Source organism: Carassius carassius, chromosome 10, assembly GCF_963082965.1.
Source record: "Carassius carassius chromosome 10, fCarCar2.1, whole genome shotgun sequence".
Lineage (NCBI taxonomy): Eukaryota > Metazoa > Chordata > Actinopteri > Cypriniformes > Cyprinidae > Carassius > Carassius carassius.
In genome coordinates, this window is record NC_081764.1 from 34,149,895 (window position 1) to 34,163,118 (window position 13,224).

At 35.3% G+C, this 13,224-nt stretch overlaps 1 protein-coding gene across 1 annotated transcript in view; it reads left to right on the top strand.

Annotated features, from left to right (window-relative positions):
• LOC132152209 (plexin-A1-like) overlaps nucleotides 1–13,224 on the top strand; it is a 107,393-nt gene that overhangs the window by 56,098 nt on the left and 38,071 nt on the right. The window contains exons 9-10 of the mRNA XM_059561004.1: nucleotides 2,802–2,916; nucleotides 12,884–13,084. Coding sequence (XP_059416987.1) covers nucleotides 2,802–2,916; nucleotides 12,884–13,084 — 316 coding nt within the window. The remainder of the gene's footprint in view (nucleotides 1–2,801; nucleotides 2,917–12,883; nucleotides 13,085–13,224) is intronic.

Sequence of the window (13,224 nt, forward strand, 5' to 3'; positions counted from 1 at the left end):
AGCGTGAGGGGCTTAAACCAGAGACCCCTTCAATCAGCCCCACTCCAGACGGGACGGGGATTAAACCCTCTCTCGGGATTGGTGCAAGGGTCAGGGAGAAAAATAAGGTCACATTTATTATCTTCTTACCACTTATTTTAAGAAATCTCTGCTTTGAGTGAACCAGATTGCATAGTTTAAACTGATTTGGTAATGGGCTGGGGTTAAACATGGAGGAGAAAGATAATGGGGAAAAGAGTTACAAATAAACTTCAGACTTCATACAGGATAGACAGCACATTTTATAAAATGAGCTGCATGAAAATGAACCAGTGGTGGATGGACGTACGGTTTTATGTTTTTATGAAAATTTTCCACTGGAAATGTTTTTGACAGGCACGATTGACTTAAAATACTTTTTTCCCACAATTTTTACTTTATATCTCATAATTCTTGCTTTGTCTCACAACTACGAGTTTATATCTTTTATAGTTTTCACTTTTTTCTCGCAATTGTGGGTTTAGATCTCATAATTGTCACTTTTCTCACTATTGTGAGTTCTAAATTTTTGCTTTTTCTCACAACTATGAGTTTATATCTCATAATTCAGACTTTCTCACAACTGTAAGGTTTATATCATAATTCTTGCTTTTTTTCTCTCGCAATTGTGTTTATATCTCATAATTCTCACTTCTCACTATTGTGAGTTTATATCTCATAATTATCACTTTATTATCACTATTGTGAGTTTATATCTCATAATTCAGACTCTCACAACTGCAAGGTTTATATCATAATTCTTGCTTTTTCTCTCGCAATTGTGAGTTTATATCTCATAATTATCACTTTTCTCACTATTGCAAGTTCTCAATTTTTGCTTTTTCTCACAACTGAGTTTATATCTCATAATTCAGACTTTGTCACAACTGTGAGTTTCTCATAATTCTTTCTTTTTTTCCTTCATTTGTGAGTTTATATCTCATAATTCTCACTTTTTTTCTCAATTGCGAATTTTTATATCTCACAATCCTGACTTTCTCACAGTTGTTTAAATCTCGCAGTTGTGAAATTATTCTCAGAATTGCGAGTTTATATATCATAATTCTGAATAAATTCTAAATTCTGAAAAAAGTCTGAATTGTAAGATACAAAGTCACTTTTTTTTTTTTTATAGCTTTTTTACAGTACAGTTTAGTTTAGTTTTAGTGCAAGGGAAAAACTAATTTCTTTTAAAGTCTATTCCACAGCCAGTACACAACAGTAGGCCCTACATCATGATGAACCTGAACGTCTGTCTTTCATGGACTTGTTTTTATTCTTTTATCCTGACTAAGGAGTATTGCATTGTGACATTTTCAGAGAGTCAGTCTATACTGTCTTTATCTGTTTATGTATGTTTTTGCATATCTCAGACATGTTGTGTGTTTCACCTGCATCTATTTGTTCTCCATCCCGGCCACCCTCTGGATTTATTCCTGCTGATTAGCAGATTATGTGTCTCTGGAGACAAAGCATTAACAAACTGACAAATGGTGCCTCGATGGGGGATCATTACCTACACAAACACACACACACACACACACACTCCACCACATGTGCTTGTGCTTCCTCGTGGGACTCAGAGATGCAACAATTATGCAGCAGAATATTTTAGCGCTGCTGAATAAAATACTCACAGTGCTCATAAAATTAGACAGCATGCTGAATGATTTAGGGTTTTAAAGAAAAGTGAGATTTTATAAACTAAAATTGTCCTGTAAATATTTTCTTTTTTTTGAATGTAAAAAAAGAATGTAAATGACATTATAAATGTTATCCATTTTTTAAAGTATTATGTTGAATTATATATTTTACATATTTTACATATTTATGTATTCTCTCTCTATTTAAATATATACATATTGTCTACTTTATCTGATAACAATCAAATCCTGTTAAATGTTAAAAACATTGTCTTATTGTATGTAAAAATATATATATTTATATATTGTCTTTCTCTCAAGTTCAAGTTGCTTTATTGGAATGACATTTGTGACTTTTTTTTTTTTCTTATCGAACTGATTTATCTTATAACACAATCGAATCATTGTAAAAGGCATTGTGAATGCTGATCTTTAAGATACCAGATTTCATTAGGCAATGATTTCTCAACTCTGATTGGACAGCTGCTCTCAACGCAACAGCTGATTGGTCAATTAGACCCGGTGCTTAAAACCATTATGAGGTCAGAGCTCTTTGTCCTAAAGCATCAATTAATGTCACTGAGTGAACAATTTGCAGGACTTAATACTGAATAATTGAAAAAAATGACTTTGTATTGTAGTCAGAAGCGTCCGCTGCTTTCAGAGTGTCTGTAAGACGCTTCGATCGATTAATAATGAGCCATTTCACTAATACTTGTTTGGGTATTTTGAGTTTCTGTCTGTATGTACGGTTCCAGATCAGTCATCTAAAATATTGTGTTTTAGTTAATATGTCCCCTAAGAAGACCGCTGCAAATAGTGCACTATTTTTTGGCACAGATTTCAGCCTTCTCTCTCTTTTCTTATCTACTCTGCTCATGTTTTTATGCAAAGTCCTCGTGTCTTTTTGATCTCTCTCTCTCTTTTGTCATCGCTCACTTTTTTTCTTAAACCGGAGACACCTGCTAAAGTGGATCTTTGTGAGGGAATGAGAGATTATTTCTCACTCTTTGAAGGGTTGAATGAGAGCGTGTGAGGTCAGAACACAAGGACGTGTGTGGAGCGCAGTGTTTTCTGACTCTGTAATGTGTGTTTTGCCTTGATTCTGTGTCTCATCTGTATTTTTGTGTATCTGTCCAGGTGCTTGTCCTGTGTGAACGGTTCGTTCCCGTGTCACTGGTGTAAATACAGACACTTGTGCACTCAGAACGCCAACGACTGCTCCTTCCAGGAGGGACGCGTCAACATGTCGGAGGTAAGAAACATCCTGAAATTACTACGCACTGCTTTATTTGAAAGAGGTCTCTTCTTTGCTCACCAAGGCATTTATGTGATCAAAAATACAGTAAAATATTGTGAAATATGATTACAATTGAAAATAACTGTTTTCTGTGTGAATATTTATTAAATTGTAATTTATTTCTGTGATCAAAGTTGATTTTTTTTCAGTGTCGCATGATCTTCAGAAATCATGATAATACGATGATTTACTGCTCAAGAAACATTTCTGATTATCATCAATGTTGAAAACAGTTGTGCTGCACAATATTTTTGTGGAAACTGATACATTTAATTTTTCAAGATTTGAAGATGAAGTTCTAAACGGAAAAGCATTTATTTGAAAAAATCTTTTGTAACATTATAAATGTCTTTACTGGCACTTTTGATCAATGTGTCCTTGATGAATATAAATATTAATTTCTTTAAAAAAAAAAAAAAAAATATATATATATATATATATATATATATATATATATATATATATATATATATATATATATATATATATATATACTTACCCCAAAATTTTGAAGCTACACGCACACTCTCTTAGTATATGTATATGTATGTAAATGTATGTATGTATATATATATATATATATTAGGGGTGTAACGGTACGCAAAAATCACGGTTCGGTACGTACCTCGGTTTTAAAGTCACGGTTCGGTTCATTTTCGGTACAGTAAGGGAAAGAAATGCAAACATTAAACTGCAGGTTGTTTATTAGTATAAACTTTTTTTAACAATTTGTTTACACTTTTTTTTAAATACTTTTTAATAAAATATATATAAAATAAAAAAAGAATAAGAAATAAAATACTGCTGCAAAGTTCTCCACTAAATAAAATACTCTCTCAAACCAATATCATATAATAAAATATAATGAAAAATATAAATAAATAACTATGATTACAGTGCAGCATTACCAATCCCAGCTTGTAGGCCTGCTCATATTTAATATATATATATATATATATATATATATATATATATAACTTTTCCAAAGTGTAAAGTGCAGCATGAACAGTTTCAGTTTTTAGACGTGCTCAGATTTCGTTATTGCGTTGGACCGATCGGAATTAAGAGCAAAGGTCTGTTTAAATGCCGACGGGAGCTGCGTTTGAATTACAATCGTTTTTTCCTAGTTGTAGTGATGTTCACACTCACGTGATGCCTTTTGAAAACCTTAGGCCGGTGACACACTGGCATATTGCACCTGTCAAAAATATTGAGGGCAAAATAGACTGTTTGACAGGTGCAATATTTGAAAATCGATCATTATTAATTTATTTTTTAAATTACATTTATCTGAATATACCTGTAGACTTTTAAACATCAAAGTGTCATGAATTAATATGTATTTGTGTACAAAATGACATATAAACATATTTTCCTATTCTATTTTGCCTGGAAACGCTTCCAACATGCTTGCGTGTCAGTGAAATATAGGCGTCGGTTCTATTTCTAGCATGCACGCGTGTTCTGCGCGGCTCGAGCCGCGCCTGAGACGCGCGTCTCACGCAGGCAGTCTGCAAGCTCTAAAATGGGAGCCGAATTAAAAACGGACATGCCACGCAGCTGAGACGCTTGCGCCACGCATCCAGTGTGTCGCCGGCCTTGCTGCAGGGCGGGATTTGCGCTGAACGCGGAGACTTCCGCCACTTAATATGTTCGTTTGGAAACACGAAAATGAACCAAAATATTACATTCGGTCATTCGGTACACACATGCACCGTACCGAAAGCCCTGTACCGAAACGGTCTGGTACGAAAACACGTACCGTTACACCCCTAATATATATATATATGTGTAACGGTACGTGTATTCATACTGGACCGTTTCGGTACAGGGCTTTCGGTATGGTGCAGGTGTGTACCGAATGACCGAATGCAATAGTTTGTGCGCAGAACCTAGGTACATTTACGTACATTTTATTAAAAAGTATTTAAAAAAAATGTAAACAAATTGTTAAAAAAGTTTATAGTAATGAACAACCTGCAGTTTAATGTTTCCATTTCTTTCCCTTACTGTACCGAAAATGAAACGAACCGTGAGTTTAAAACCGAGGTACGTACCGAACCGTGATTTTTGCATACCGTTACACCCCTAATATATAAATATATATAATGTACATATAATCTTTTTACATTTTTTTATATACATATGTATTTTAAAATTTTTATTAATGTTTATTTTAGTTGTTTTTCAGTATCTGTTTTATTTTTAAGTTAAACTAAATTAAAATGAGAAATGTTGCCTTCAGCTAACTGAAAGTGTTTTTTATTATTATTTATAATTTATATTATTTTTTACTATATTTCGTTTAACATTAATTTTATAGTAACAAAAAGTTTTTTTTTGTTTTTTTTTAAGGTTTGTTAACTATAATAACCCAAATGTCCCGTTTACTGTAAAACATGCTGTGCTATGTAAATGTCAAACTGAATTTAATTTCCTCTCAATTCATCCAACCCGATCTGATGGATAAAATCAAGTCCCCACCTGTTTTCTCCTCATTTAATATCCAGTTTGAGTGCATCACATCACACAGTGCCAGTGTAATGGGTTTAAACATCACATGTGTTCTGATTGGCTGACATTGATTTGTTCTCACTTTCACTGAGTTGACACTGGAAACCTGATGCATCTCGGCGTGTTTATCTCTCGTGTGATCGCTCACATCCTCCTCCTCAGATTTTCACTCATGAGAAACTCTATCTGTTGTGTACTGTTGCGAGCGAGAGGAGTGAGATAAGACGAGAGAGTCGGGTCATCGACGCTCACTCATTGGCTGAGTGTGAGTCCGCTGGGAATCTCCCATAATTCAGTGTTTTAAAAGCCTGTAGGAGAGCAGATGAAACTCGCTGGTTTCCTCTAATAGACTCCAGATGTGTGCGAGGGAGAAAGTGTGAGCCGAATGAGGGGAGTGTGGGAAGGTTCTGGCACTAACGTAGGAGATTACATTATAGATGTTATGCCATGTATTTCACCAGAGCTCTGGCTGAGAGAGAGAGAGAGAGAGAGAGAGAGAGAGAGAAGCAGGGAAGAGCTGGAAGGAAGAGAGCTGGAAAATAAAGCGCGTGCCGCAGGAAGGAAAGGCGTTTGCGTGTGGAAGCGTGTCTGTGAACCGAGCGAACCGTCCACTGACAGCTTGTGAACATCAGACGAGTCTAATGATGCTCTGGAAGGTTCCTCAGCCGATCAGACGAAGTGATTTTATGCATCTAATAAACTACATTTGAGTCAGAGTTCATGCAGGTTCGTCAGAATAAATATCTTCCTGATATCTGTTCACTTCCTGCCAATGAAGCATAAATTACTGGCTTTGAAAATATAATTTAATTTTTTTTTTTCCCGTGAGATATTTTACCACAGTTTTAATAACACTAGGCAGAGGTTTTATTCAAAACATTTTTTTATGAATGTTTTTAAAATGATCTCACCAGGAAGAAATGAAAGTGGGAAGTGAAACATTTGACATGTTTAGTCATGGGGAAATTTGTTCTGGGGAAATTTGAAAATGATGATTTCCAGGCTTCGATGTCATGAAAATGTTTTTTTGCAAACATTCATTTTCACTATAGCTCAGCTTTAAAATAATTTATTTGGCTAGAGATCAGTGTTGAGTGCAAATTATAAGAAATCCAAGTGTTAGTTCATTTCATGCAATCTACTGTAATATAATAAATTAGTTGTGATTTGCACTTCTGTTCACCAAGGCTGCATTTATTTGATCAAAATACAGTAAAAAAAAAAAAGTGAAATATTTTTTCATTTTAAAATGTTTTCTATGTGAATCTCTGTCGAAGTGTAATGTATTTCTGTGATGCTCCGCTGTATTTTCAGCATCATTCCCCCAGTCTTCAGTGTCACATGATCTTCAGAAATCAGAATAATATGATGATTTACTGCTCAAGAAACATTTCTGATTATTAACAAAAACACTATTTTTTTGTGGAAACCGTGATGCATTTTATTTTCAGGATTCACAAAAGAACAGCATTTATTTAAAAGTAGAAATATTTTGCAACATTACAAATGACTGTGAATTTGGATCAATTCAATGCATCCTTGATGAATAAAAGTATTAGTTTCTTAAAAAAAAAAATTGTCCCTAAACTTTTGAACAGTTTTTTAAACGGTTAAATCAGAATGCACAGCCACTTTAGTTTTTTAATGTAATGTGGTTAAATGTAAATCATGTTAACAGTTGTAATTGTGTCACTGGTGATTTTATGTACCCACAATTCTGCGCATGCATTTGTCTTTTCCGCTCCTCTGAAGGTCTGTGCTGAGTGTTTGTTCACCAGTGGAGTATAACAGAAAGATATATCGGTGATGTGTCTGTTAGAGGCTCTGAGATGGAAAAGACTTGAATTAGTGCGACAGAACGAGTCTGCGCTTCATTTCTAACACATTGCTTTTACGCTGTCTGTTCTTTCACTGTTCGTGTCACGACGTGCCGATATTCCTCCTGTAGGATTCCTCCTTATCTTCCCGACTCTCTTGTGAGACGATGAGTGACAGCCGGTTAAAGTCAGTGTTCTCCAGCAGGAGTTTTATCACGTGTGCAGTGAAACACGCCAGTCGTCATGACTACAGCACTTATTACAGCGCCTGCATTCCAGAGAGACCTTGAGAACAGGTCACATGGCCTTTAGCATCACCTCTGACCCCATTACCCACAATTCTCTGCTCCAGCATGCTGATATTCAAACATGTCTGTTTTTTTTCAGATTTTTTTCTCTCTGCTGTGTTCCTTTATTCTCAGTTCTTATCTGCCACCGTTTCATCTTTCCCCTCTCTCTGTCTCTCTCTCTCTCTGTCTCTCTCTCCCTCTCTCTCTGTCTCTCTCTCTCTCTCTCTCTCTCTCTCTCTCTCTCTCTCTCTCTCCCTCTCTCTCCCTCTCTCTCTCTCTCTCTCTCTCTCTCTCTCTCTCTCTCTGTCTCTCCCTCTCTCTGTCTCTGTAATATTCATCTCTGGGATGCATTGTGCAGATCTAATCCACTTTGAATAATTAAACCAGAGGAGGAGAAGAGAAAGAGAGAAATGACTTTATCAGAGTGATTACTTCCTGTCCTCTCCTCTCTTGTCTTCTCTCTCTTTCTTTGTTCTTGGCCGACACCTTCTCACCAGCATGCATTCTCTCACGCTTCCATCGCTTTCACGTTTATATGCATCACTTGTTATTTTTAGCATGTCGGAGGGTTGCTGTGCTCCCTATGCTGGTGTGCTGCCTACCTAGACAGTATTTTTAGGCCTCACTGGCGTCCTGAAGCAGAGGCTGGTCCAAAAGATAGGCAGCAGCTCGGTGCTGTCTCGTTAGATAACTCGTTTCTGTTGAATTCTATAGCAGGGTCTCATTGTATCCTTCAAAAGACCCCTAAAAAAGACATTCCCAGAATGCATTGTGGTGAGTCATGAATCATGTTTCATTCAGGTGTGAATGATCGTGTTTATGAGGTGTGAAACACCAGTAACTGGATTTGAAGTTGGAAACATTAATTAGTGAATCAGGATAATTCTAGTATTATTTATTATCTATGATTGTTTTGAATTAGCTATTTTCATTTTTAATTTGTTAACTCTTTAATTTTGTTTTGTGAATTTGTCTTTTTTATATATTTCTATTAAGCTTTAATTTATTATTTCGGTTTTAATATAACTTATTATTTCCATTAACTGTCAAGGCAACATTTCTAATTTTCGTTCAAGTTTTCATGTCATATTTCTATTTTACTTGAGATTTATTTCAATTACCAAAAATTATTTTAATAGTTTGTTAACATTAACAATGCTGATTGATATTGATAAAATAAATAAGTTGTAATGGTACATTTTGACTGTGCAATTAATTTATTAAAATATTGTTTATTGTTGATGAAGAATTATTATGAAGAATGACCATACATTTTACAGTAACTATTACTCATTTAAGTGAATTTTGAGACGAGATGCCTGTGTGACACAACTGCATTTACTAATTCATTTTCTGTGCCACTGCAAGTAAAACAAAATACTCAAAACATCTGTTCGTTTTCTTGAATTAACACTTTAAACCTTCTTGTCTTAGTTATTTTAAAAAGAGAGAACTAAAGGAGTTCCCCGTTGCATCCATTAATTTTTTCACTGAGCAAACTCACATTTCCAAACTTGTAGGCTGTAAGTTCCCAGAGGAGCCTGAAAGCAGCAAAGATCATCCAAGATAGCAGACAGAGCCTAGAGAAATATTGACTTTCTTCATTTAATATGAAAAAGCAATTCAGTTGCACCAAATGATTGTGTGTTCTGTGTATTTATGCTTTAATTATCCGTTTTTTTCAGCATAGCAACATGTTCATTTGTTAGTAGAGTCTTGTGTTCTTTATATCGGTTACTCTGAGGCACTAATCCAGTCAGGATGCAGTCTTTAAAGGTGGTTCCCTATGTAGACAGCACTGGTGACTCACTAGGGAGCAAATCCTTGACTATAGAGTGTGTGTCGATGGGTGATCACACACTGAAGAGTCTGACATCTAAACGACGTTTGCTTTCCATTCAATTTAACAGGGAGATATTTAAACGAGACCATTTAAATTAAATAGATTACATTTAAACATTTAAATTAGTTCAGCACACTGACTTGAGGATGATCAGTGGCTTTCTGATGGGCTTCTTGAAGGCGTATTATGGCTCGTTTGCCATTTATTGCACAATCGGTTTTCTTCAGTGTTGAAAGTGGATTTCATGGCTCTTGTGCTTCGGGCCGCTGGAAGGATTTGGACCGGATCAAATATTAATGTTGTTAATGGTGGGAGATATGATATTTTGGGAGCAGGTTTGGCATAGTTAAAGTAAAACCAATAGTCTTTGAGCTGCTTCTGCTGCAGTGTTAATACAGTACTTGTGTTTGTGCACAAAACCATTCAAAGTTTGAGCTCCCCAAGGCTGCATTTATTTGATCAAAAAAAAAGTTAAAAGTAGTACTTATTAATAGCAAATACAGTAAATGTTTTTAAATGTTACAAATTAATATAGGTATTTTCTATGTGAATATGTATTAAAATGTAATTTTATTGTATTTTCAGCATCACCAGTCTTCAGTGTTATTCTAATATTCACTAGTCAAGAAACATTTCTGATTATCATCAATGTTGAAAACAGTTGTGCTGCAGTTTTTTGTGTTGTGTGTGTGTGTGTGTGTGTGGAAAACGTGATACATTTTATTTTTTTAGGATTCACAGATGAATAGAAAGTTCAAAAGAAAAGCATTTGTTAGAATCAGAAATCATGTCTTAACTGTCCCTTTTGATTGATTTAATGCATCCTTGATGAATAAAAATATGAAGTTTCTTCTTAAAGCGACCCTTCTGACCCCAAACGTTTGAATGGTACTTTATGCCCTTATTATTTTCTTTTACTAAAGGATCTTCAGTTTGACTGACCATGATAAACGTTTTTTGGCCACATAAAGCTCAAGGCTTGCTTCTGCAGAAGCAGAAAATGTTTAGGTTTCTAAAAATCCATGTGGAGCATTTTGAACACTTACTCAGCAAACATCCTTCCTCATTGCTCGTTTACATCTGTAGGTTGCACTGCTGTGGTCACTCTTTACGCTAAATAAGCAAGAGACAGGAAACCAGCGCTGTTACCAAAAATACAGTCATTTACAGATGAAATCAGAATAACATCAGAAGAATCTCCTTCGGTTTGACACCTGGAGGAATCCAGTGATGTCTGCTCTTGGTCTCATCCTCACATCACATCATTTAGCATGAGATCTTATTCTTTCTCAGACTGGAATGACTACTTCCTCTCGCTCTCTCAGTTCTCTGACAGTCTTCCCATCAGTAACACAGTGTTTATACATGAATGGTTTCATCAGAGCGTTTCTGTGGCTGTGGAGGGTCTTCACGTCTTCTGTTTTTCCATCTTTAGTGTTTGTTGAGTGAAAGTGAAGTGACATTCAGCCAAGTATGGTGACCCATACTCAGAATTTGTGCTCTGCATTTAACCCATCCGAAATGCGCACACACACAGAGCAGTGAACACACACACACACACTGTGAACACACACCCGGAGCAGTGGGCAGCCATTTATGCTGCGGCGCCCGGGGAGCAGTTGGGGGTTCGATGCCTTGCTCAAGGGCACCTAAGTCGTGGTATTGAAGGTGGAGAGAGAACTGTACATGCACTCCCCCCACCCACAATTCCTGCCGGCCCGGGACTCAAACTCACAACCTTTCAATTGGGAGTCCGACTCTCTAACCATTAGGCCACGACTCCCCCCTGTTGACGGGCAGCGTTCCTGTGTGTCCAGCTCACACCCTTCAAAGGTTTGTGGTCGGAAAGATTAGAAATATAAAAAATGTATTCGTTAAGAACTCAATACATTGATTAAAACTGACAGTAAAGTCATTTATAATGTTACAGAAGATTAAAAAATAAATTTTATATGAATAAATACATATTTTATTTATTTATAATAATTTTTGTTAATTATCCATATAAGTATACATTTGTGTGTTTGTATGTGAATATATATGTATATATACACACAATACAGACTAAAGGTTAATAATATATATAATATATATTCTAATAATATATTTACTTTACTATCACTTTTTATCAATTTAACACATCCTTGCTGAATAAAAGTATTTTATAAAAAAAACCTTTTACTGACCCCAAATTACTGACCAGCAGTGTATATTGTTATTACAAAATATTATATTTTAAAAACATAGCTTCTTTTTGTTTCTTTTTTTTTTTTTTTTACTTTTTATTCATCAAAGTATCCTAAAAAAGTATCACATGTTCTGAAAAAATATTAAGCAGCAGAACTGTTTCCAACTTTGATAATGAATCATCATGTTAGAATGATTTCTAAAGGATCATGTGATAATGATCCTAAAAATTCAGCTTTGCATCACAGAAATAAATGATCATTTAAAGTATAATAAATGTAAAAACAATTATTTTAAATTGTAATAATATATCACAATATTACATTTTTTTCTGTATTTTTGATCAAATGCAGGCTTGATGAGCAGAAGAAACTTCTTTCAAAAACATTAAAAATAGTAATGTTTCCAAACTTTTGCTCTGTACTGTATGTATATATATATATATATATATATATATATTATATAATTACTATTTTATACTTATTAATATTTATTAATATCGTGAATAATTATTATTATTTTTTTTATTAAATTTATCAAAAGTAACAGTAAAAACATTTATCATGTTTTTCTAAATGATATTCTTTTGAACTTTCTATTCATCAAATGTTAACTAACTTTAAATTGTTTAGTAATGTTTATAAATCCAATCCAGTGATTATATAGCAGTATATATTTTTAATTAAATGTGTAAATTAAGTCATTCATTCAGAAAAGATACATTAAAACAAGTGACAGTAAATACATAATGTTACAGAAGATTTCTATTTCAAGTAAATGCTTTTCTTTTGAACTTTCTATTCATTTGTGAATCCGGAAAAATAAAACGTATCACCATTTCCACAAAAATATGTTTTCAACATTGATAATAATCAGAAATGTTTGTTGAGCATCGTTGGTGAGCAGAAGAGACTTCTTTCAGAATCGTTAAAAATCTTTTGAACATCCAGTCATGGTTTGAGGCCTTGACTCATGTTTTATCCCTCAAGTGCACACACACACACACACACACACACAGAGCAGTGAGGTATTCTGGGATATTCTCCAGATAATGTCAGCGTCCGGCTCGTTTCTCCTGCAGGTCTTTGCGTGACATTGCTCCATATGTTTCCCATCGGGCTTGTTTAACCCAACGTTAAACATGTCAGCTGTTCTAGACGAGCAATCGCTCGATGTCCTTCCTGTGTTCTGTTGTTTCAGTAACAATCCTGTCTCTTTCCAGACGTGTTCGAGTCAGCTGATGATAACAGATGTCTGTCTGTCTTTCACAGGACTGTCCTCAGATTCTGCCATCCACTCAGATCTACATCCCCGTCGGCGTCCCGAAGCCCATCACGCTGTCGGCTCACAACCTTCCACAGCCTCAGTCCGGTCAGAGGAACTACGAGTGCATCTTCCACATCCAGGGCGAGACTGAGAGCGTGACGGCGCTGCGCTTCAACAGCTCCAGCATCCAGTGCCAGAGAAGCACCGTGAGTTACACATCATCATCATCTCAAGCAGCTGTGCATCCAGACAGAAACACACTTTTTGTTCAAAAGTTTGGGGTCTGTAGATTCGATTGGGAAGTACAAACTCTTATTAGTAAGGATTCATTGACTTGATCAAAAGT